The sequence below is a fragment of the Cupressus sempervirens genome, chromosome 8 (assembly GCF_028749045.1).
Source record: "Cupressus sempervirens isolate cs-2001-9-10 chromosome 8, ASM2874904v1, whole genome shotgun sequence".
NCBI lineage: Eukaryota > Viridiplantae > Streptophyta > Pinopsida > Cupressales > Cupressaceae > Cupressus > Cupressus sempervirens.
The window spans coordinates 215,835,706-215,861,511 of NC_143125.1; the positions used below are offsets into that span (position 1 = coordinate 215,835,706).

General features: G+C 34.6%; 1 protein-coding gene across 4 annotated transcripts in view; it reads right to left on the minus strand.

Annotated features, from left to right (window-relative positions):
• The window catches only part of MAP1D (methionine aminopeptidase 1D), a 294,689-nt gene that overhangs the window by 77,314 nt on the left and 191,569 nt on the right, over nucleotides 1-25,806 (minus strand). For all 4 annotated transcript variants that reach the window (XM_089797260.1, XM_089797259.1, XM_089797261.1 and 1 more), the window contains one exon: nucleotides 20,601-20,672. In XM_089797260.1, the coding sequence (XP_089653386.1) occupies nucleotides 20,601-20,672 (72 nt within the window). The remainder of the gene's footprint in view (nucleotides 1-20,600; nucleotides 20,673-25,806) is intronic.

A 25,806-nucleotide genomic window follows, 5' to 3' on the forward strand; every position in this document is an offset into this window, starting at 1 on the left:
ATTTATTTAATTTTATAAAGTTTAATAATTGAAGTACATCATAAAAGATGATTCCGGAAAACTTCCAGAAACTTCTCAGCGAAGGGAATAAATAGAGGACATAAGGCTCCCATTTGAACAAGCGGTTTTGTGGATTCAACTTCTATTCCAATTAGAGTGATTTGTAGCCATTGGGTCTGCAAATTCTCAGATTATCCTTGGGAACGATAACTCCCATTGATAAGCAATTTTGAGGGTGTGAAATATCACCTGAATTATTGCACAATAGGAGGTGACATTTCAATCATTTCATTGGGGCAAAATCTGTGGCCTAAGGCCAAGTTGGAGACGCGAAGTATTGTTGAGAGAAGGAAACTGGGTTTATAAGAATTTCTTCAGAGACAAGGCAGTGGAGGTTCTTTGAAACATTACCTAATATCAACAACGATTTTCCATGAGGGTTGTGGCGTTCTTCCTTGACATCAAACCGTAGGCGGATTCGATTCAAATCAAATGATGTCGTCTGAAGGATAGATTTTATATAAAAAATTTACAAAGATCATCATACGGAAATTGTCGGAAAGAAGTATCAGGACCGCTGACGGAAATCTTTCACACCAACTCGAAACAGCAGAGTCACCTTGGACATTGGAAGCATTTATGAGCATCGACCTTCATCATAACTGAGTTGCATTATTCCTGAGAAGGCAGGCCGAATGCATCAACGTAATCAGTGAGTGGGAAGAAGCAGACGGACTCTGATGGAAGGTTACGAATTATTAAAAGGAAATCGCAAGCCTGAAATACGAGTTTTATAGCCGGAACTAGACAGCACGAATTGCATTCCAGAGACCTTCGTTCAGAGACTGTTCCTCACTGCAGAAATATTAGAGAGGATCGTCATTGAAAAGGGAGGGGTGCAAACTCCATCAGAAATCACACCAATTTCGGAGGAATTGATCGGCAGGCAAAACAAACAGTGTATGACAAATTAGGCGGCACTAGTTACATCTCAGATTCGGAAGAATAAAATCTGAATCGATCACCATCTGGACAATCTCACTCAAACAACGAATAATGGCAGCAGGAATCCAGGTTCTATGTATGGACATTGTCATTTATTTTAATTAGATTATTGTTCTGTCGCAGATCCATTCATTAAATTGATGTTCTCGAATTCTGTTGATATCACTTGCATTTGTTATCAACTACCCCTTTGGAGAATTATTTGAGACATTACTCGTTGCATTTCATAGTAAATTGTCCTTCACAGAACAGCTCAGACTACAAGATAATAATTTGTCACAGTTTTTTCCACTGATTCTTAGTGACCTTTGTAGAGAAGGTCATTTCAGTCTTCCATGTTTAAGTGGCACTTATGGGAATACAGTGCATGGTATCTCACCATAGAATGTTCATTGCTGATGATGTCTTGTTGAGTGCCTCCTCCCCCCCCCACAGTTGACCCAATTCTCCTTATATAGCAGTCAATGGGTGTGTTAGTAAGAGTTAGTTGCTCATTCAATATGTTTTTTATTCAATATATATTTTATTTCATGTTTTACTTATAATGTATATGTATATGAATATAATATATATATTATGATAATGTTTTATATTTAGATTATATTATTAGTTAGTTTATTATTTATTTACTATTTACGTATTTAATTTACTATCTTTATAATTTACTATTTATTTAATTATTTTATTTGCTATGTATTATTTGTTTATGTAATGATTAGTTATTATTAGGTAATATTTGAATACAAGGATAATATAATTTGGGTTTCATCCTGGGGGATTCGACAGTCCTCCCCTCTTAAATCCTCCACTTGTCCTCGAGCAATGATTAACCTCATTTGTAGTCTTCCTTCCTATCTAGCCAAGATGGATTTATTTTTCCTTAATTCTTATGTAAATTGTTCTGATGGTAACTTTCAATAAGGCTCGTAAATTCAAATACCTTTAGTGTAAGATGTATTTTGCTCCATTTGATTTATTCCAAAAAATAATGCAACACAAAGAGTGCAAAAGCTATACTCTTGAAGATGTGAATCATACACAAAGTAGCCACAAAGAATACAAAAAGTAAACACATGAATGCATGAAGACATAGAGCATGCACAAAGTAGACAGATGAATGCATGAAGACACAAAGCATACACAATGTATACACATAATGCTAGCATTGTTACATTTATCGGCCATCTTGATGTTAGCTTCAAGAGGCTTGCATATCCGATTAATAATGATGTCTCAATTTAAAAAGTGTGTTATTTGGGGCAATAATTATTTGCTTAATTTGACTTAATCTTAGATTTTAATCAATATATCGCTTTCCTAAATAAAATATTTAACAAACTAGTATTCCATCTAAACTACGAAATACTACAGCGATCATTTATCCTATTCCCTCATCTCTATATTAACACAATAATAATTATGCTTCAAACATTATGGGAAGATTATTGTTTTATTACATCACCAATTATGAATTCATCATACCATTATAACAAGTCTTTGTCATCTTTCATAATTACCAATTATTTCTATTGTCAATATTATGGTCTGAATTCAGCTTCGATTTTCATGAATTGTCACTTACGCATATAAGATTTCTTTCAATGATTGCGAATAAACATAACACAGCATAATGATAGTTGACGTATATATAAGGAGTTTTTGATAGTCTCTGACAAGTGCACAAGAACGGTACATAAAGACAAACTCTGCATTTTAGATTTGATCAAAAATTCAAATAACTCGTGCTTGTAAATACTTAGTGGCAGGCAGTATACAACAAACAATATATTAATTATATATTATTTACAGGCAATCATATTATCAGTGTAGTCGATTGGTTCAAAATATGAAATTTCCTATCAACATAAAAGGGTCTTCATAATCAATTTATCCAACAATATCAAAATCTACATTTCTCAGAATATTAGAATTTTTCCGGATATCAATAATCATTGAAATTGATCTATTTCAATATTCAGATTTTATGTGTACTAATAATAAGCAATAAGTTTTGAAATTGAATTGCTATTTGTCTGAAATTTTAAAAGGCCCAACTCTACAATTCAATAAGCTACGGTTAGGAATATGACTTTATAAATTTATTATTAGTGCTTATATTAACAACCATTGATCAAGGCAAAGGTATCATTACTGGATCTAAAATAGTTATCAATCTCCCACTCTATCCCTAGCGACTGATTCTCCAATATCATATTAGCAAGACAATGACCATTTATTAAAAATTATGTGTTGCATTTGTCAATAAAGTCTTTATATGTATTATCAGCATCTTGAGTTTTGTCATGGTTTGATTACATCCACGATAACAAACTCTTCCATTGCGCACATTATGGGCTATACTGACGTTGTGATACTCAATCATTGTGGTAATCATATGAATGGAGTTTAATATAATCGCTATCGTTAGTAACGACATAAAGGGGTCTTACATGGTTAAGTGCCACTTATGAGATACAATGCTTGGTATCTCACCACAGAATATTCAATGTTAATTGGAGGTATTTCTTGCTGAGTCCCCCACCTGATCGATCACCCAATTCTCTTTATATATCTTCAAATGGGTGCATCTCTAAGGGTTAGTTGGTCATTTGATATGGTTGTTATTTGATATATAAGATATTTCAAGCTTCAGTATTTTATACATATCGTATAACATAAAATATAAATATAAAATTTATCATTGATAATTTTTTATATTTAGATTATAATATACGATGTATTTAAATTCTCAATATATTTTATATTGATTAAAAATATATGTGCTCATTATATTGAAATAATATTATTTTGTAATTTATTATTTATTTAACTGTTTACTTAATTAAAATTTTATTTATGATCTTTATAATAATCATTATTTTATTATTTTGTTTGTTATGTTAATTTATATATAAAATGATTATTTATTGATAGATCTTATTTCAAAATGGAGATGAGGTAATATGAGTTTCATCCTTGAGGATATGACACACATGAAATACATTGTGTACTTTACTACTAGTTGGCAACTCTACTTCGTAGGCCACTTCCCAAATGCATTATGTAATTTTGAATGCACTATAAAACCACGACTTGAGTATCCTGGCACCACTCTTCTCCACAGAACTCAGTTTGTAAGGCTGAAGTCTCAAATGAACTATATCACTAATCTCAAAACTAAACCATTTCCTAATCAACATATAGCTTTTGTTGTTTATGTGCCTATTGCATGTTCTCCTCAATGCCCTCAAGATGTCCTGACACTCCTAAAATAATTACTGATCTTCAGGCACCATGTTGTCCCCAAAGGGTAAATCTATGAATTGTTGGGGCTTCATACCCATAAAGTACCATAAATGGAGTTATCCTGATAGTCATGTGGTAAGCGGTCTTTGACCCAAGCCTTCTACTTCCCTAACACATAATTTTGTAGATAACCAACCATCTACTTGTTCACAATCTTTTCTTGGCCATAAGGTCTGCAGGTGATAGCTAATGCTAGGAATGACCTTTGTACCACTCTATCTGAAAAGTTTTTTTTAGAATAGTCTCGAGAACCTGTTGTCCCTATGACTCACGATGTTCCTAGGGAATCCCATGTACTCTGAACACCTCTTTGAAGAGTAAGTCCACCACTTGGGCTGCTATGTAGCTGGCTACAACAAAAAGGAGATGTTAAAAAAAAATCATTTTATTAACCACCATAAATATTCAATTGCTACCATGTACCTTAGGCAATCTTATAAGCAAGTCCATTGGTATGCAATCCCATTTGTTATCTAGAATTAGTAATGCTGAAGTAAACCAGCTAGAAATCTGTTCTCATTCTTACCTTGTTGGCATGCTGGACATTCTCTAACATACCATAGTATCCTCATTTTTAGTGAGTCTTTGCAATTGATTAAATCAGTTCATTATAGCAACCCTCTTGAGCTGACAAGGTGATTTCGGGGTCTCAATTGTGGACTTACTATTTTTAGTAAGTCTATTTCGGGCAGTTGTTGAAGTGATAAACCGACTAGGGTTATTATACATACTTTTGAATTTCATCCTTAGTCATTTCCATGTGAACCTGTGCCAGATTTGCATGTATGTCTCAAACACTTCCGGGTAACCAACCAATGGAGTATCTTGGAAAATCCTCAAAATCGCTTCCTTCAAGTGGGAAGAAGGCACTAAGTAGAAAATATAATTATAGAATATGAGGTCACAAATCATTTTATACTTGTCATCCTTAGCTATACCCTTAATCAAATCTATAGCCTATGAATCCTTAGCATATTTTGTAGCAAATATCTCCTTCCAATCAGCTGATATCTCCATTGAGGAACATATATGCAGCCTTCGGTCAGAATGCACCATATTTTTCTTTCATTTGACATATTCAATGTTAAATTCATAGGCATACAATTTAGTGATCCATTTTTGCCACATATCATAGATATTTGTTTGACTCATGAGAGACTTAATCTTGTGATGATTTCTTTTAATCACTAATATGCCTCCTACCAAATAAGACTTCAATTTGGCCAATGCATGCATGATGGCCAACACATCTTGGTCATAGATGGGATAGCTCTTCTCCACCCCTCTCAACTTCCTACTCTCATATCCTATGGGATGTTTTTCCTACATCAAAACTATACAAATCCCATCTCCTAAAGCATCTCATTGTAGCCAAAATGATTTAGTAAAAACAAGAAGAGCTAACATTGGCCAAGATGACACTACCTGCTTGAAATGCTCAAAACATTGTTGTGCTATCTCTAACCACTAAAAGACTAATTTCTTCATAAGAAATGCCAATGGAGTTATCTCGAAAAAACTCTTTACATACCTCATGTAAAAGCCACACAATTCAAGGAATTGCTTTAGTTGTGTGAAAATAGTTTGAGTGGACAATTCAATGGTGGCCTTGTCATGTCCCCAAATTTTAAAGTAATAATTTAATTTAATTAATTAATTAATTAGTCCCAAATTTATATAATATAATAAAAGGACCTTTAATTAACTACTTTAATTAATTAATATGGGGCCCAAGTTAATAATATTTCTATTTGTGGTTCTAATTGATTTAGTATATCTCGGACCCATTTTTATTTTAATTGTTTTTGTAGGTGTTGTTGTCGGCTATCTTCATAAACCCTCGGGAGTTGCTCCAAAGGGTATTTAAGCATGGCATGTAGGTAGTAGTTGGCATGCGATTTGGATTATTTCTTGTATTTCGAATTATGTAGGAGTTCAAAATTGTTCATCATTTCAGAAGTGAAAGATCTTCCTACTTGGCTCTTACGGTTTTGGTGGGAATCAATCCTCACCCTATTCCACCCATTGTTCACCCTATTTGGCAAATGCGGAACACCACTTAATCTAGAATATAGCTATATCTATCTGTGTTATTTCAATATACTCTGGTGTCGCTTGTAGACTTTCTTGAATTGTTCATTCATTTGAAGGCGTAGCATTAGTGCATCTAAAGATCAACTTTGGGCCACTTCTCCCCCTCAACAAATGCTCCTATCATTTTTGTACAACAAATCCACCCTCACCATACGGCCTCCCAAGAGCAACTGTATGGTCTTCAAGCCTACACTAGATGCACATACCATACGGACAAGTCTTCCCCCTTAATGCTAACCACCGTATGCCTCACACATCATTCATACATTCCTCCATCATAGACCATACAGACCCATATCTGCCTTCCTGTATGACCAATCTCCAACTGCAACCATACGGCCACTCTATGCTTCTATTACTTGCTACCAGTGGGGTACAAAGCTATGAACAGAACATTATAGTGGTATTAGAGAAATTGCATTCGGGTCGAGATTTCCTTCAAACCGAATTTCCCTTCGGATCAAGTTCCCCTTCCGGTCAAGTTTCCCTTTGGGTCAAGATTCCCTTCGGACTGAATTTCCCTTCAGGTCAAGTTCCCCTTCGCACCGAGATTCCCTTCGGATCAAGATCCCCTTTGGATGGAGGTCTTCTTTAGACAGAGATTCCCTTCGGGTCGAAATTGTCTTCGAACACAAATCCTCTTCAGGTCGAGATTACCTTCGAACTGAGATCACTTTTAAGACGAGTTCACCTTCCAAACATTACAATGGTATCAAAGCAATTGACTTCGAATTGAGGTTCCCTTCGAACTATGTCCCCCCTTCGGATCGAGATCCCCTTCGAACCAAGATTCCATTTGAACCGAGTTTTGAGGTCGCCTTCAACCCGAGTTTGCATTCGGAACATTACAGGCTCTAATCTTCAATGGATCCACCCTTATTCCATCTACACTAATGGTATGTCCAAGGTATAAGAATTATGTCATGCCAAACTCACGTTTTCATTCCTTGTCAAATAGTAATTTATTCTCTAGTATACTAAAGAGCTCCTCTAAATGCCACCAGTGCTCTTCCCAAATCTACTACAAATCAAGATGTCATCAAAGAAAACTTATACAAACTTTTGCAATTGCTTCAATTTTGAAACATAGCAAAAGCATTGGTAAGCCCAAATTGCATTATCAGAAAAATAAGGTGGTTGTAATGGTATCTAAAAGTTGTCTCTCTATGTCCCTGAGTTTCAACTTGATTTGGTGGTAACCTGACTATAAATCAATCTTGTTGAAATAATAGGTTCCATGCAAGTCATCAATAAACTCGTCTCTCTGTGGTATGGGGTACTTGTTCTTGATGTTTAGTTCCCTATGGTAAATGCACATCCACATAGTTTTACCTTTTTACTTCACCAAAACTATTGTTGATGCAAAGGGACTCTCATTGGGCCTAAAGTGCTCAATCTCCAACAACTCCTTAAGAGTTTTCTATCACATGCCGAGTTCCCATCTTAGAAGGAATTCCATAAGGGGTGCTATCAAACACCTTAGTCCCTCCTGTGTAGATGGATAGTAGCTCTTATTCTACTACTTAAAAACTATAGGCATTAATAGATACTTAGCCACTCATTCCACCTCATCATGTCTGAATAACCATTTTTTCCTCCACAACAAAACAATGCTCTATCCTCCATAGAAAAACAACTCTGAGTCCTCCATTTAGTAGTCCTCCAAGAACTACTTTCTTTCCCTAATATTCAAACCTCAAATCCATTTTTCCCAAAATTAAAGGTAAACTCCATTAAAGACTTCACCCAAGTCATACCAAGAATGATATCATAATCCCTCATGTCTACCACATAAAAATTACCTACCATCTCATTCTCACCCATCTACATGCTAATATTAGAAATCATGTCTGTGCTTTGTAAATTGTTCCCACTACCTACTATCAGTGTAAGTCCCTCGCATTCTTCTGTTTCTAGTTCTTTATTCTTGAAAAGCTTTAGAGATGAAATTATGAGTGGATGTTGTTTCTAGCAATGAAACAACTCAATGTCCTTGTATCACACCTCTCATCGCTGCCCCAAAATTAGATTGTCATTCTGCATCCTCTGACGTTGATTCCTCAATTGAAAATTACTCAATGTAAGTTGCTTCATCTTTGACATGGCACACCTTTTTTGTTTCTCAAACCTATTTGATTTCCCCTAGTCTAGCAGTCTGTTGATATTATTCTCTATTTTCCATTGTCTATTGTTATTAGAATACTAGGATGGTCTTGTTTATGTAAAATCATTGCACACTCCATCCAATTACCTTTTTAAATCTTAGTGGTACCTAGTTTACAGTATTGTACTCCATACGATCTACAAAATTTTCATGGTGATGCTACTACCATCATCTTTCTATAACATAACATTTAACTCTACATTTAATTTCTCTGTATTTTGTTCCATTTTTTTCGAATTCATGGCTTTCTAAAGTGTTGGATGACACGTTTGAGTTTTTTTTTTTTTACTTTATCCTGCTTATTATGTGAGGCACATGGTACCTTGTTAGTAATCTTTGCTATCACATCACCGATTGTGAGATTCGTCACCCTCTTAACAAGTGAGAGAATTTAATAAGTGAGAGGATGACTCCTCTCTTGCGGTGGAATAATTATAATTCCTGATTTTTCTCTTTATTCACAATTAAGGTAAGGGTTCTAATTACTTCCACCAAATCGACACAATTTGATAGCATACATTGAAGTGATCCCTCATTTGTTAAATGTAGAACTACTATGTGACTTGGTCTCCATCCATCAGGTGCATCCAAAGCATTCAATTGTCTTTAAAATTGGTTGTCGATACACTTCCACTTTGATGCTCAGTGATGCACTTCATTCATGTGCATGCAGAAATATAAACTTGATCCGCCTTCTATTATATGTCATAACTATTCCATGGTTTATGCCTTATATTTCCCTTTCGATAATTATACTTGTTGGTTGTCACAGATATTAGGGATTAATATATAGTGTTTCACTTGCTATAAGGCTTGAGAGAGAAATAGAAAACTTATTTCCTTATAAATTCCTTCACAAACAATTCTCAAGTTGCTTTATCTCCGCTATTGAAGTGACTCAATGGGGGCCTCCCTTGACAATGTTAGCAGTCTTGTCACTTGTGCCCATCCTTGTGGACTCTTCTATCACCTTTGTGCCTTGTCCTTTTCCATTGTCTCAGTCTGTGCTCGATTGCTTACTCATCAACTGCACTAGCATATGTCAATGGCCTGGGCCATTTTTGTGTTGAGTGCTCTGCTATAATTTTTCTTTATGTAGATCCGTCTGTATATGGTGTTATAGATCGCCGAGTAGGTTACCATGTCACGGTTTCTCGTTCTATCTATATTGACATTTGTTCTTCTTTATTCAAATGGATATGGAAGAACAATATGGTTCAATAATGTTCAGTATTTACAATCATGGACACTATGACCAGCTAACATATGCGAACTCACATTCAGATCAATTCTTCTCACCAAAGGTATCTCATATGGTGGCAATAACCTATGGTTTTGGATGTAGATTCTTTTTTCTATTTTATTCCTTACTACACGATCAAACAATGTGCGTCTAGTGTAATTCTTGAACTCTTCTCCATCCAACATAATCTAAGCACATCTCTTCTTCAAACTTGGAAACTTTGTCTCAGCCAACATATTTTTTGCTGCCACATCATGCCTTGGTACTACCATCTTGCCTAATGTCAAGTCAAAAATTTAGCTGCAATTTATATAGGCTCTAACAATACTCCACTTTGAGTTTGATCAGTCAAGGACAGTTTGCTGTCAATGATTCTATTTCCAAGTCCGTCAAATCCAAGCTATCGAGATTTGGAGCCCTAATTCTTAAATTTTTCAACTAAGGACATGTTTCCAACACCAATTTCTGAAGATTTTTAACTCCTTTAGCAGCTGCACAGTCAATCCATTCTGCAATATTCTCAACATTAACTCTGTTCAATGAATACCCGAAATAAAACTTAAAGCTTTCAAGCTGGGCAGAATGGCAGACAAGAATATTATCGACTATGTGCTTTAGATATCCTAAGCATTTAGTTTGGATTTTGTCTGGATGATTCAACGATCGAAAGAAACCATGACAGAAATTGAGAGAGGGCATACGCTTCCCTCTGATTGATTTGCATAAACTATTCTTCACAGGTTGGCAGGATTTCTGCTCTTTGTAATGACCCTTTTTAGATCATTCATTCATCTATGGCTTTTTCTTTACATGTGCTGATGAGATGCATTCATAGTAACAATTGTAGCAATTTATCCAGACTAATATGTTAAATAATTACTACAATAATTTCTCTAGGCAATGCTAGTTAGAGGGCTGCCTCCAAGAACATTGATCCTATAAGTTGAAATACCAGCAGTAATACTTAAGATTCCAATGAAAATGGATGATGCACATATTCCGAAAGTCTACCATGTTGTTAGACATAACCAACCGCCTTCCGTCTCTGATAATAGACCATGCCAATAGAATTATCTTGTTTCAATACCTAATATAATCCCAATGCACTTCTTGAGGAAGAAGATGGAGGTCTGACCCTAGGACCCCCAATACCATTCCTCTGGCTGCTCCTACATGGTGTAAGATGAAATAGCAGTAGCCCACTATAAACATTCGTGGAAGAATAATGAATACTCCAACTCTAGTCCAGCATCGTCTCCTCCCTTCTTTTCATCTACCAACTACTACTCTTGTTCCTTTGTGCATTGCTGTTATTGTTACTCCTATGGATGGTATTGCCATTGCTTCCACCTTGTTTATTACTCAAATTATTAAAATACCAATTCTTGGTATTAATGTTGCCATTGCTGAAGATATTTCTCCTTATCCAAAATTAGGTTGATCTTATATCTCCCATCCCTTATAGATTATATGGTTGCGACCCTTAGTATGAGTCACAGGTCATATGCATTAAATTAGTTTACATATGATAACATTATATTTAGTTAATATATAGTATATATTTTAACCATATTTATTTATTATAATTTGCCAAAGTTAAAATGATATTTATTTCATTTATATTTCAGATTATAATATATGATATAAATTATATCAATTATATTTAATGATTATATAATATTATACAATGGTTTGTTCTATGTATAGTCTTATAATTATTATCTTTCAATAACTCCTCTTTAAGGATTATTGTCTTTATAAATCATTTAATATTTATAATAGATTATTATTATATATAAAATAAATTATATTTCCAATGTTTACAATTTATTTATTTATTGTATTATTAATTCTATGTCATATTATTATATTACATAATATTAGACTATCTACTTTTATATTTGTATATTTATATTGTACTATCTTTTCATATTAATAATTGTACCATATTAGATATAATATTATATTGATTAATTAATCAATCCATTACCTTTAGTTATTAATAGTATTTATATCCAATGTGATAATAGTTAGATATATTATCATCTTATTGATTTATAATGTAATTATAACATATTATATATTATATTAATAATAATATTAGTAATATCATTATTCTTAATACTATTACCTAGTATATTTTCTTTATATATTTTTTATAATTCTCAATTATATTATAATATTATCCTTGAATATGTCTATTTCATAATATAACCCATGTAGGTACAGTATAAAGTTATTATTGGTATTTGATATCATTTATAATCAAAGTATTTATTGTTATTTAATTTATTTAACTCATTAATATTACAATTATAATATAATATTTTACATTACAATTATGCTATAATCTTATATATTGTTTTATTTTTATATTGTCAAATATATCACTATTATATAATAGATTATGATATTATTATTCTTAATTATTATCATTGTATAATATGTTATTTGAATATTCATATATCCTTTTAATTTGGGCTGATGACACAATTATACAATTGCATTTATTAGAGGATTATTTATTGGCACTACTTGCATTTCCTTCATATCATTAGTTGTTCAGAGCATTTGAACAAAAACATAAAAAAAACACAAATACATTCCAAAACATCAAATACAGTTATAACAGGAGATGTGCACCACATGTTTGATGAAATGTCAAACCATTGGCTAAAGAAGAAAATTGATGTTTAATTAAGCTATCTCCTAATGAGGGAAATTACACAAAGGAATTAATTAAAGTTTTGGAAGGAAATGATTTTCATTTTTTAGTATTACAGATTCAAATATGCAACCAAAAGTAAAGTTTGCATTTAAGTGAAAAGTGTGAGGAAGAAGCCAAGTTGCAAGACTTCATGGAGAAAACGACATGATTCTTGTCGATTGTTTTTCAGTGACTTGTAAAGTTTCTTGAGCATTTGAAAGTCGACAATTCTTGAGGTCTAAATCCTCTCGATTTATGCATCAATAGTTGTTGTTGTAAATAAACTGAATTGAGTGTTCTGAATCTGAATTGAGCATTTAATTCACTGTTGTCATATAGTGAATTCATTTGTGACTTCAATCTGATTTTGGTGTCCAAGGAAGAGGGTTTCGTGTGTGAAATTTCTTGCTAAAGCTGGAGTTGTTTGATGATAATTTTCCTAAACTGTTGGGCGCCACTTTTCTACTGATTTGTAGTCATTATTACTACCATTGAAGGGCAGATTTAAGTGTTGTGACCATCCTTACTGGGCAGCGTTCAAGTTTACAGCCGGTGCGATTGCATGAGGGTGAGACATGGAATCTCTTAGCAGCTAGATTACTGGGTTAGTCACATTGCATATAAAAGCTATCAATCACGAAGTTGGTGATGGAATTTACTTGTTTCTGCTGCCATATATATATATCACCACCAATATTTACAGGTTTTGTATTTAACAAGTTAGATTGCATGCCAGTTGTTTGTAAAAATGCCTATCAGCTATAGATGCACACTTTAACATGTAAAAATCATATTTATGCATTCAAATGGTTAAAGAGGATTGCATTTGTGTTCCAATCCTTTACCTAGATTTCTAAATAAACATTTGCACACATTTAAACTTCATTTGTAATCATTTCAAGTAAGCAAATACGGTCTGAAATTAAAGGACAGCAAGATAGACGATGCATGCAAAGTATTTGACAAAATGTCAAACATCTAAAAGTGAAGCAATTTGATGTTTGTTGGAGTTAGAACCTATTGGGGTTCTCACAGTATTGAACTTGATAATCTTGAGGAGCAGAGTGGATTTGCACTAGACAGAGAAATTATTGACAATGATATTATGAGTACTGAAAAAATTCACACGACAACGGAGAAGATAAAAGGAATGATGGTGAAACTGGATGTAAGAAAGGCTTACGATAGAGTTGATTGGTATTTTTCTGACATTACTTGTTAGAAAATTTGCAATTAACAATCAATGTTGGAACTGATCCATTACTCAATATCTATTACCAAATACTCGATATTGCTAAATGTGTCTCTTTGTGACTTCTTTGAGGCAACAAATACACTGACGCAAGGTGGCGCGATATCCCCCTTTTTATCTGTGACAATAGCACCAGAAATGGAAAGATCCCTCAAGTAAATGTACAGATATTGGATTATGGAAAGATACAAGGATATCCGAAAATGTTGAACCAATAACTCGGGCCCAGTTTGCAAATGATACTAGTTTTTTTGGGGAATCTAAAATGAAGGGGGCTGAAGCGATCAAGGATGTCTTTGAAGGAAACACTAAACTGTAAGGCCAAACCATGAATAACAAAAACTACAATATATTTTCCTTCAGTGCCAAGAACCCAGTTCAAAAAAGGATTGCCAATCTCTTCAATTTTCCTATGACCTTCCTCCTGACAAAATACCTCAATGCACCAATCTTTGCAGGATCCTGCTATTACTCAGAGTAGGTCATCGAAAATTGCAGAAGTAAAATGGTTGTTTGAAAAAGCAAGTGGCTCTTTTTTGCAGGAAGGATAACAATGTCTAGGAAAGTTCTTTCTGCGGGCCCCAATTATGTCATACTATGCAAGCAAATCACTCACAAGATTAGACCTAATGAGGAAAGCTTTATTTAAAAGTTCTTTGGGAGGGATCAAAAGAGCAAAGGAAGATACTACTAATTCATTGGGAAAAGGCTTGTGTATCAAAATTAGTGGCAAGTGTTGGGCTCAGATGGATGAAACCTAAAATCTTGGCCTTGGCTGCAAAATTATCATGCAAAATGGAAAGGAAGCCACATTTTCTCTAGTGAAGAATTTTACAAAACAAATATATGCACATGAACAATCCTAGTAGGATTCTAATGATTGGAAATCCTATTACCAGTTCGGAATTATAAAAAAAAAATGCGAAAACCAAAGACTCGTCACCAATCACCTCATGGGGAATATTAAAAATGGCAAACAAATTGATTTCTGGACAGATTCTTGGAACGGTCATAAACCATTGAGCAGCAGCTCAAATAGAAAACAGTCAAGCTATGTTCGGTTCAAAGGTTGTTGACAATGTAGTAGTAGCACCAAATGAAGTGGATGAAAAATAAAAATGGCTCAGTGTGGAGTCTCTCCCATTTCCTGATGTTACTGAATGAGTTTTGCCAACTAAATTATCTCAAAGAAAGATACTTCTAAACAATCATGCAATAGGTTGGTGTAGTTCAAAAATGGGGGCATACTAAATAAAAACTAGGTATGCAAGCAGAAATACAACAAGAAACCAAAACAAATAAGGACTGGCCAATGGTATTAAGCTAGCAGGGGCCTTTCTCTAGATTGTACCTCATAAATATATGCTTGCTGTCAAGAAATTTGCCTTAATCAGAATATGCAGTCCATTGAGATGCTCACTATTATTGCAAAGCCATTGACCATCTTCTACTTGAATTAACATTTTAGAACCTGTTGAGACTGGTTACAAGATTCACTAGGTTCGTTCAGCCCATGACAATAAGATATCATGGAGGTCATGAAAAGTTGGCCCAAGTTAAAAACAAATGCCCTGTGGCCAAGTTTATGATTATGTCAATCTCTCTCCTTGTTTAGCATATCTAGAAAGAAAGGAATACAAGAGTTTTCAACAATACACACAAGCAAGTTGAGGAGAAAATTCGAATAATAAAACAAAGTATATGTGAAGCAACAAAAAAAAAACTGTATCATTGGCTCAGAAGCAATCTTCACTAAATCTGATGAAAAGGTACAAAATAGATCGAAGGATGTCAAATAAACAAAAGAAGAAATAATGAACAAAAGACAAAAACGAAAGGACACGGAGGTCAAAACTAAACATCATAAGAGACAACAATGGTAAATGTTTATGGGTACTTTTCAAAAAAGTTGGCTGTGCCACACATAGTAAAGCTCCAATAGAAGCACTCGTTTTGGGTCTAAATATGTACAAATCCAAACATCTGAGACTTTTGGATATTGAGGACAATTCCAGCTATATGTACAAGCCATAATAAGAAAAAGCTATGTTCTCCCAAGTTTCCAGTACAGGGATGGCAGGGTACGGACAGACGGGTTTCCAGGACGGCAAATTTTTTTGGCGATTTTGGAGACAGGGCGGACGGCAAACAGGAACAGCTATATATATAGGAAAATTTTAAAATATACATTGAAATTTGCAAATATACATGTCATTCATATGAAAATAAGCACAAAGCGTGTCATTTAAACACTATAAAACCATAACATACAACATTTGAATGCCGTCTAGGAAATAATATCCAATTCCAGTACTCAATTGTGAAAATGCATATCAATATCAGTGAACAATATCATAATGATAAACATAATAAATCTATAAATCCAAATCTAAATATACCTAAAGCTATACGCCCAAAGGCTAGAGGGCTGACATAAAGTAATAAGTATCAATGTATCATAAGCATGTTGACGTTCAACATAAAATGAAGCAGACTACTACTCCTATTCTGCCTCTACCAGATTTGAAGGGGTGGGGCCCACCTTGGCGACCTATTAAGGACCCTTAAATTATTTTTCAATATTCACTTTTTAATTTTTTGTATTAAAAAATTTAAAAATTAAATTTTTTTTAAATTAAAAATTAACTTTAGAAAAAAATACTGGGGACGGCTGGCCGTACCCGATACCTTTGGGGGACATCTAGGCGTCCCCTTTCCGTACCTTTTTTTCCACCTTCTGCACCCAAGCTCGTGCAGTCATCTTCCTTGAAGCATCATAATAAGGAAAGTTTTCCAACTTTCTTTCTCAGCTCAAAGTTTTGATTCCTCCCTCCTGCTCTAGGCATGTGTCTCATCCTCAAGTACATATAATCTCTGAGGGAAATATCCGCCTGAAACTCCGGTTCACTAGCCTCCCAGTCCCTCCTGAACTGATCCTGTAACTCAGTAATCTGCGGTTCGTTTACTGGTTGAACCGGATCTCTAGGTGGGAAGGTCGGTAGAAGAGGTCTTGAGCTCGCAGTCCGCGCTAGGCATGCAACGTGTCTAAAGTTATCAGCCTCATTCCCATTGTTGCCGTGTCCATTATTACCATTAATGTTATTCTCAGGACCATTGTTTTTGCCTTGGCCTCCATGGTTATTGTTTCCCCCATTGTTATTGTTTCCCTCATTGTTATTGTTTCTGTTGTTGGCATCACCTGGATTAATATCGACACCCATCTGTCTAGCCATGAGCTGCAACATCATGTCCATTCGCCTATTCTGCTCCTGCTGCATACGCTGCCCCTGCTCTAGTGTATCCAGTAATTGTCTAAACATTACGTCCCCCTGATCTGGACCGGCATTCCCACCTCCGCCTAATCCTGTATTCCTGTCATCTCGATCACCCATATTGTTGTCCTGATCAAAGAATATCTCCTCTGTGTCTGTATGGCTGGATTCAATGTCCCCCTGCACGGATGTACTAGACTGTTTGCTTTGCAAGTCTGAAATCCTATTTTTCTTGCTCTGGTATCGCGGAAATTATAAGGCCCCTGTCGCATGCTCAAACATAAATGCTTAGCCTGTGTTTTTTTATTTCTGATTTTAGTGTTTTGACATTTCGTCAAACACTTTTCCCTCTATCCGGCTGTTCCAAATTCCCTATAAGACCTCTATAGGATGGCAGGACTTATAGCTCTGATACCACTGTAATGGGCACCCCTGGATGTCTCAAAAAACTAAACCAATTTTCTGAAAGGAATTTTGTCAAACAGTTTGCATTCAACCTCTTATTTCTCCGTTTAATGTTTTAAACCCCTTATAACTCCGGAAATCAAACGTTTATTTGTTTGTTGTGTTTTGTGCATGGAATTGGTATCATACAACATAAACAAGAAAGAAACTACAATAATATGCAAAGTGGAAATGAACTACTGCTAATAAAATGTTATTTTCAGAATTCATAAAACCAAATACATGGCAGATTTATCAACTCACTAATTAATTCAGCAGTATTGACATAATACTCCAGCCCATGCTTTCGACCTTGCTGCTACAGTGCTTTGTCCTTCAACAGTCCACTACCTTCGTAATATCATTCCCTCAAAGCGGCATAAGCGTCGGAAAAGTAGTGAAGAAGATATGAGCAAAATACCAAATCTGCCTGTAGCTGGAAATGCAACTAAATTGCCTGATAATGAAGCCAATAACAAAGAATTCCAAAGGCCAAACCCCAAGGGAATGACGTCTAGAATGTTACAAGAGAGGATAGACGTCCTCAAATGCCAAGAACGGAGCTGCAACTCACACACCAATCTCTTCTCATATTCAACCTGGCTAATGAAGCCACAAATGCTTCCTTTTATTCTATTTCCAAGGGTCCGCTCAACTCATATGGGCAATGTGGGATAAAAGATGTGTAGTATATAAAACATATATTAAAATACCCCTTATGTCTCCCTTGGGTACACATCCCCATAAAATAAATATTAAAGTAACACTTTAATATTTTACAATTAAATTAGACGTTACTTTAATAAAACTTCAGGCATTAAAATGTATTAGCAATCGGACTCCGAATTATGCGAGTGATAGCTCATCGGAAAGCTCTCACCAAGGAGTATCAAATCCAATCACCAAAATTGACCTGCACTGTGTCCTGCCAACTTACTAAAAATAGTAAGTATGCCTGAAACTGAGTAAATCAACTTCGTTTTGGCCCAAACTGGAAATGACTAGGCCAAAACACTCCAGGATCCCATTAAACCCTTCGTTAGCCCTCGGGACCATGTAGAACAAGGCTAACGCACACACACTTGGTCAACTGCTAAAATGGGGACATTGCACAATAGGTGGGCAAGGCTAGAATGGATTACATCAAAGGAAATGTCTTGTTGTTCCTGTGGTGAATGGAAAAAGTTTCTATTTTCCACAAAAATCAACTCTAAACAAGATAAAATACAAACAAAACAGAGGCCTTTTTTGTGCAGACTATCAAATGCTTAGTAATTGGGTACTAAACACATGGATTTGTAGCAAATTTTGGAAAGGTTAAGGGAATGTTTCAAAAAATATATCAGAGGACTTTACAAATAATCCCCAACCGAACTCAGTATTTTTGGGTTTATTGTTCTATTGGGATCTTTGTAGAGATGTGGTGGCAGGCGTGCATCACTTGATTGATGATCAACCTAATTTGCTTTGACAGGCTTGCAAATTTACAAGGGCAAACATGGAAATAAATGAGGGAGGGCATATTCTATAGTCTAAGCCTTTGAATGATTGTTGCTCTATGCTCCTCAATTCAAATAAGAGATGGCCCAGTTATTTGCAAACTATTTTGGCATAAAATGCAGGTGTCCCAAGGAAGCTCGTGAAGTGCTGCTTATATTCTTGTTTCAGCTCTAAAATGAAGAGCCCCAAGATGCCATCATCAAAGTCTTGGGAACTGATCTTTCGGAGAATGGTCTTGTTCATGATACTGAGGTTTATGCTAGATTCTTCTCTTTTTCGGTGCAAGTGTTAGAGCATACACTATGGCTTTTCGTCTTGCTGGGAAAATTATTTCTCTAACTACACAGTGACACTATGCAATGCCATCAAAAATCTCCAAGTGAAACTAGATTCAATGGAAATCTTAGGAATTATGGATTTGAATGCAGAAGGAAAACCAAGATGCAAAAGGCCAGGAACTTGTACAGAAAATATGAAGAAACAAAGTAGACTAGTTTAGGGCTGTTATAAGTGCTAATAGTGGCCTCGTATCCCAAGAGATAATTGATAGGATGGTAGATACTGGGGCAGGAATAGCATTTTTTTATCACTAAGCCTCGTTATAATTATTCATTTTTTAAGTAAAGTGATTGGGACCTACCCACTCTGGTAGTACTTATCTTAATGTGTCTGTGTATTATGATTTATATTATATCACATTGAATATAAAATATTACACCAGAATTCAAAATATATAAAACTAATAATATTAACATATTAATGAATTTTAGCCATACCCAAACTAACATATACTATAGTGATAATTGGTGTTTCCTTCTTGCAAAATATTGTATATACTCTAGAATCTTAGAATACTTAAATGGTAAACATTATATACAATGTGTGTCACATGTAGAAAGCTTATATAGTAACTAATCTATAGGAATGCCCACTATACACAGTACAAGGAATTGAACACTTCCATTGTATCTGGATAAAATGTGCATAGTCTCCAAACTACAAGCCTGTGTGAAAAGTACAGATTCTCGAAGGCATCTAACACCAAAGAACAGATAAGTTTATCTCACCAAAGAATAGATAAGTTTTACCTTATACACAAGTCAATAGTATTACATAGTCAATGTTGAACCCACACGAAAAAAATTAAGAAAATGATAAAGGATTTAGAGTCTCTAGCAAATATCAAATTTAAGAAATTACACCCTCCCTCAACCAGTTAGAAGTACAAAAGAAATTCACAAAAAATCCCCCTATTATTCAAACCAACCCCAATCAATGTTACTAATGTCTTATGTGGCAGAAAGGCAGTCATTGTACCTTTACAAGTTGCTTAGCTTCATCTGAAACCATAAAGGATTTAGAGTCTCTAGCAAATATCAAATTTAAGAAATTACACCCTCCCTCAACCAGTTAGAAGTACAAAAGAAATTCACAAAAAATAAAGAAAATGATAAAGGATTTAGAGTCTCTAGCAAATATCAAATTTAAGAAATTACACCCTCCCTCAACCAGTTAGAAGTACAAAAGAAATTCACAAAAAATCCCCCTATTATTCAAACCAACCCCAATCAATGTTACTAATGTCTTATGTGGCAGAAAGGCAGTCATTGTACCTTTACAAGTTGCTTAGCTTCATCTGAAACCAGTCCACAACAGAAGGTTTTCGAAGTGTCTCCATGATAACCCTGAAATGGATAGCAATGCGACTATTAATGCTAAATTTCAATAAAATAAACAATATAAAAAATATTTTAACAGCAAAACATGGTTAGCATTATTACAAACATGTACAGAAACCAAGGAACGAAAACAAATGCTTGAGCAATTGAATAATTACGAATTGGACAAATTCAAAATACATACTCAGAAGTAGCAATAGGAAGTATTATTAAGACAAAAATACATACAAATCATCTTACCTTATTCTATACATAAAAATCTAAACCTATATAAAGATTGTGATCAGAAAAAGAGCCTATACATATGAAAATATCCTACCCAATAGCAAGCACTTAAATGAAACCCATAGTTTTTAGCAAAAGAGTTTGAGTTATTAGCCAATTATTGTAATCCTCATAGGCTAATCAATGCCAATAGAGGGTCTTTAAAGGCAGAGGCTCGGTTATGGAGGGTCTTGTCTTCTTAACAATTCAGTATGTTCTAGTTTGGTTTTTGTTTGACTCAAATTAACCTTTATCCGGGCTAAGTTTCATGCACCTACTAGTTATGGCAAGTCTGGGGATGATTTAGAGGGACCCTTTCTATTTTAAGAAAGAGCATTTAGTCACATGGGGAAAGAATAAGTGTGACTACTGTTTCAGACGACATATTTAAAGGATAAGTATTTTGAAAGTTATTATTGTGCTAGCGACCAAGTTAATATTAAATCATTAAATGGCTTATTATAAAGTTAGAATTTCACTTAAGTTGAGGGTTGAGACACCATTGGAAGGGGCAATTTATTTAATTAATTCATGGAAGCCTATGTCAAGGAATTAACTAAATCTTTGGAGTAAATGATTATCAATTTATATCATTACAAATTCAAATATGCAACCAAAAGAAAAGTTTGCATTTAAGTGAAAATTGTATGGACGAAGTTAATAGCCATTGGTATATTGAAGAAGATTTTGGCTCTAATTGTTACAAAAGCAAACCTCTAGCTTACATATATTGATCTCCTATCATTTGCAATTTATGACTTTGTGAATTTCAAGAGGGTTTCAACATTGACTGAAGAAAATGACTGATTCCACCATTTTATTGGCACTTTGAGTTATTGAAATACACAGTGAATTATGTTATCGTCTGAGAATTAATTTTGCATATTGAGTTTGACAAATTGGTGCTGAACTATACCAATTTGATCACATCATTTGGTCTGGTTTTCTACTGGTTTGAATGCCCCTTTCTAGCCTTCATTTATGTCCATTACTGCTACTTTATAGGTGTTTATGAGCTGCAATTTGGCGTTTTGATCTGCTATTGGATTCTGGACCAAGCGGTCAGTTCTGAGAAGTATCATGGGGTTTGTGAGGAGAAGTGATTTCCTTAATAGAGTTGTGGTTGGGTTTTCTACAGCAGCAATGTTGCATCTGCTAGCAATGTCTATACCATTGGCAGTCATACATTGGAGTTTGGCGTGGAGACTTATTTGTTCTTGCTGCTATAGAGCATATCCCAGCAATATTTACAAGTTCTCTATTTAATAAGTTAGATTTCAAGCCAATTGTTTGTAAAAATGTCTATTGGTTGTAGATGCATATTTAACGTGTAAAAAAATCATATTTATGCATTCAAATGGCTAAGAAGAATAGCATTTGTTATCATATCTGTAAAGTCTACAGATCGAATTTGGTGGAGATTGAATTTATATATATATATATATATATATATATATATATATATATATATATATATATATATATATATATATATATATATTTCTTCCTTGCAAGGACTGTCACAAAAATTATTAACTTATATTCTAATAGTATTGATGCTTGCTGTTATGGGGAAGGACTATACTGTGATGTGATTGCAGACTGTGTTATATATATCCAAGCGGTAGTCGAAGATAGAACAGTGCCAATGTTTTGTTGTTTTAACCAACTCCCGAAGGGCATATATATATAGATCAAGTTGAAGTGAAGGGGCATGGCTACGTAGGGTCATGACCCTACATGGCTTAGGCCACGTAGAGTCATGACTCTACGTAGTCATGCTTTACACACCCAATTGTAACCAAAGCACTGTTGGCAGTAATAATCTTAATCGATGATCACCGAAGTTAATATTAGTGCAATCGATAGTGTTTAAGGTAATAGTGTGTGTGTGTGTGTGTGTCTATATATGTGTGTGTGTGTGTGTGTGTGTGTGTGTGTGTGTGTGTGTGTGTGTGTGTGTGTGTTGGTTGATCATAATTTCCATTATAACTTTGATTATCATGAACTTAACTTATATGCTTTAATTCACTAAGAGGCTAACATTCTTAGCACTCCCTCCTTAGCAAATAGGAAATTTTAAGCAACATAATATCAAAACTAATTTCCACTTAAATGTGGTACATGATTTTACGCTATGGTGTCCGGCAGGATCTGGCCCAAAGAACCATAACAACTCATGGTGTCCAGCAAAATCCAGCCCGAAGAACCATGAGGTGGTTATCAAGGTGTCCAGCAAAATCCGGCACGAAGAACCAAGATAACACTTTGCTCCAACAAATTAATGTTTGGAGTTGGATAAACTATTTGATAAGGTCGTCACCTTACAATAGTGATCCTACACATATGAAAGATCATCGCCTTTCATTACACAAGTTTGCAAACAAATTTAATTATTCATAAATATAACAATATATAATAGTAATTACATTTTTGTCATACTTAGTATATCTCTAAAGTATTCTATTTTCAACCTTGCAAGAGGCTTAGTGAAAATGTCAGCATTTTGTTCATTTGTGTTGATGCACATCAACTTGATAACATTTATGTCTACCATATCGCTGATATACTGATAAGGAATCTCGATGTGCTTTGATCGATTGTGGAAGATAGGTTTTGCAAAAAGTTTGATGCAACTTTGGTTGTCGTAATGGATCACTGTAGGGCTTAGTTTCTTTCCAAAGAAACCAAATAACAGCTTTCTCAACCATACTGCTTCGCGAGCTCCCATGGATGATGTCAAATATTCAGCTTCGGTAGAGCTCATTGAACCTGTTGATTGTTTTCTACTAAACCAAGATATTAAGGCAAACCCAAGACTGAAGCAGCATCCTGATATTTACATTTTTGTACTTCAGTCTGAGACTAATAGTGCCACGTAGATATCTTAAGACATGTTTAGCAGTTGTTAAGTGAATTTTCTTTGGTTCAAAGATGAAGTGACTTAAGACATTATTAGCATAGCATATATCAAGTCGAGTATTTACAAGGTACATAAGTGACACAACGATCTGACTGGAGAGAGTAGGGTAAATAGACTCACAATTTTCAGTTTCTTCTTTAAGTTTGTGTAGATTTGTTTCCAACACAGCTGCAAGAGGTTTGTTGTCCATCATTTCAATTTCGTTAATATGTCAATAGTGTATTTCCCTTGATTTGGAAAATATGGTCTTCCTTTTGATATACTTCTAGGCCCAAGAAGTCGTGTCATAAGCCTAGATCCTTCATTTCAAATTTTGCTATCAAATCTTGTTTCCATTTTTCAATCAGGTGATCTTCACCTGTTATCAGAAGGTCATCAACATACAAAACAAGTATTAATATATCACCATTAAATATACTGAAAATTATATTTGGATCAACTTCATTTTAGGCCTAAACTAGTTTGGTGAGATATCTGTCTATTCTTTCATACCAAGCTTGCGGTGCTTGTTTGAGGCCATAAAGAGCTTTCTTCAATTTACAAACATATAGGTTCTTATCTTTTATGATAAAACCTTCAAGTTGTTCAATATAAACTTCTTCATTTATAACACCATTTAGGAATGCAGTCTTAACATAGGTGAATCACGCAACCAGAGCCAAAGTTTCTTCATAATCAATACCTGCCTTTTGAGAAAACCCGCGAGCAACAAATCTTGCTTTATGTTTTTCAATACTTCCATCTGAAGCATACTTGATATTCTATAGCCACTTTAATGAGACAACTGATTTGTCTTTAGGCCTAGGTGTAATATCACAAACATCATTTTGCAATATGGATTGATATTCTTTGATCATAGCTTCTTTCCATGCTTGGCAAGACTTAGCTTCATCAATAGTTGATGGCTCAGATTTAGAAAGTTCAGTTACTAGTGCATAGCAATAGGATTTGTTTGCAGTGTTCTTGCACTCTTTGAAAATTTCCTCTAGTTCAACATTATTTTCTTCAAGCATTTTTCATGCCCATAAAGGCCTTTTTTTGGTATTTGAGATGTCTTTGTTTTTTGTATCTGGTGATAGTTCATTTTCATCTGATATGTTCTCCCTCTGAGTCTCAATTTGTAGATCTTCATCTATTTCTCTGATGGGCTCATCTTCTGTACTTGTGGATAGTTTTAAGGCATTGTTTTCTTCAAACTTTACATCTCTTCTTATTTCAACTGATCTCTGTCCCAGTACATAGATTTTATATCCTTTGGAGTTTTCACTGTACCCAACAAATATTCTTTTCTTCCCGGATGGTTCTAACTTGGTTCGTTTTTCTTTAGATATGTGATTATAAACAAGACAACCAAATATTCTAAGGTGACTTAGGTTTAATTACTGTGAAGACTTCTTCAAGAGTTGTGTTTTCTAGAATTGAATGTGGACATCTATTTTGAATATATATAGCTGCATTAGTGGCCTCTGCCCAGAATAAAAAATGTAGGTTCTAATCATGAAGCATAGCTTTTTCTACTTCGACAATGGTTCTATTCTTTCTTTCTACTACACCATTTTGTTGATGATTACATGGTACCATATACACCCTCTTAATTCCAAAATAGGTGCAAAACTCTTTTAAAACTATAGTAAGTGTATTCAACCCCAATGTCTGACCTTAGGGTTTCTATTCTTTTAGATGTTTGACATTCTACTAAAGCTTTGAACTCTTTAAATTTTGATAGAACCTCAATTGATTCCTTGATTTTTAGAAAATGCATCCATGTTTTTCTAGAAAAACCATCAATAAAGATTATGCAATATGAGAATCCTCCTAGTGAAAGTGTTGGCATAGGTCCACATTAATCAGAGTGGATCAATTCTAAAATTGATTTTGATTTTTGTTCACTAGAAGGAAAGGGTTTTTTACATTTTTTCCTAGAGCACACCCTTTACAAACACTTGTACGGTT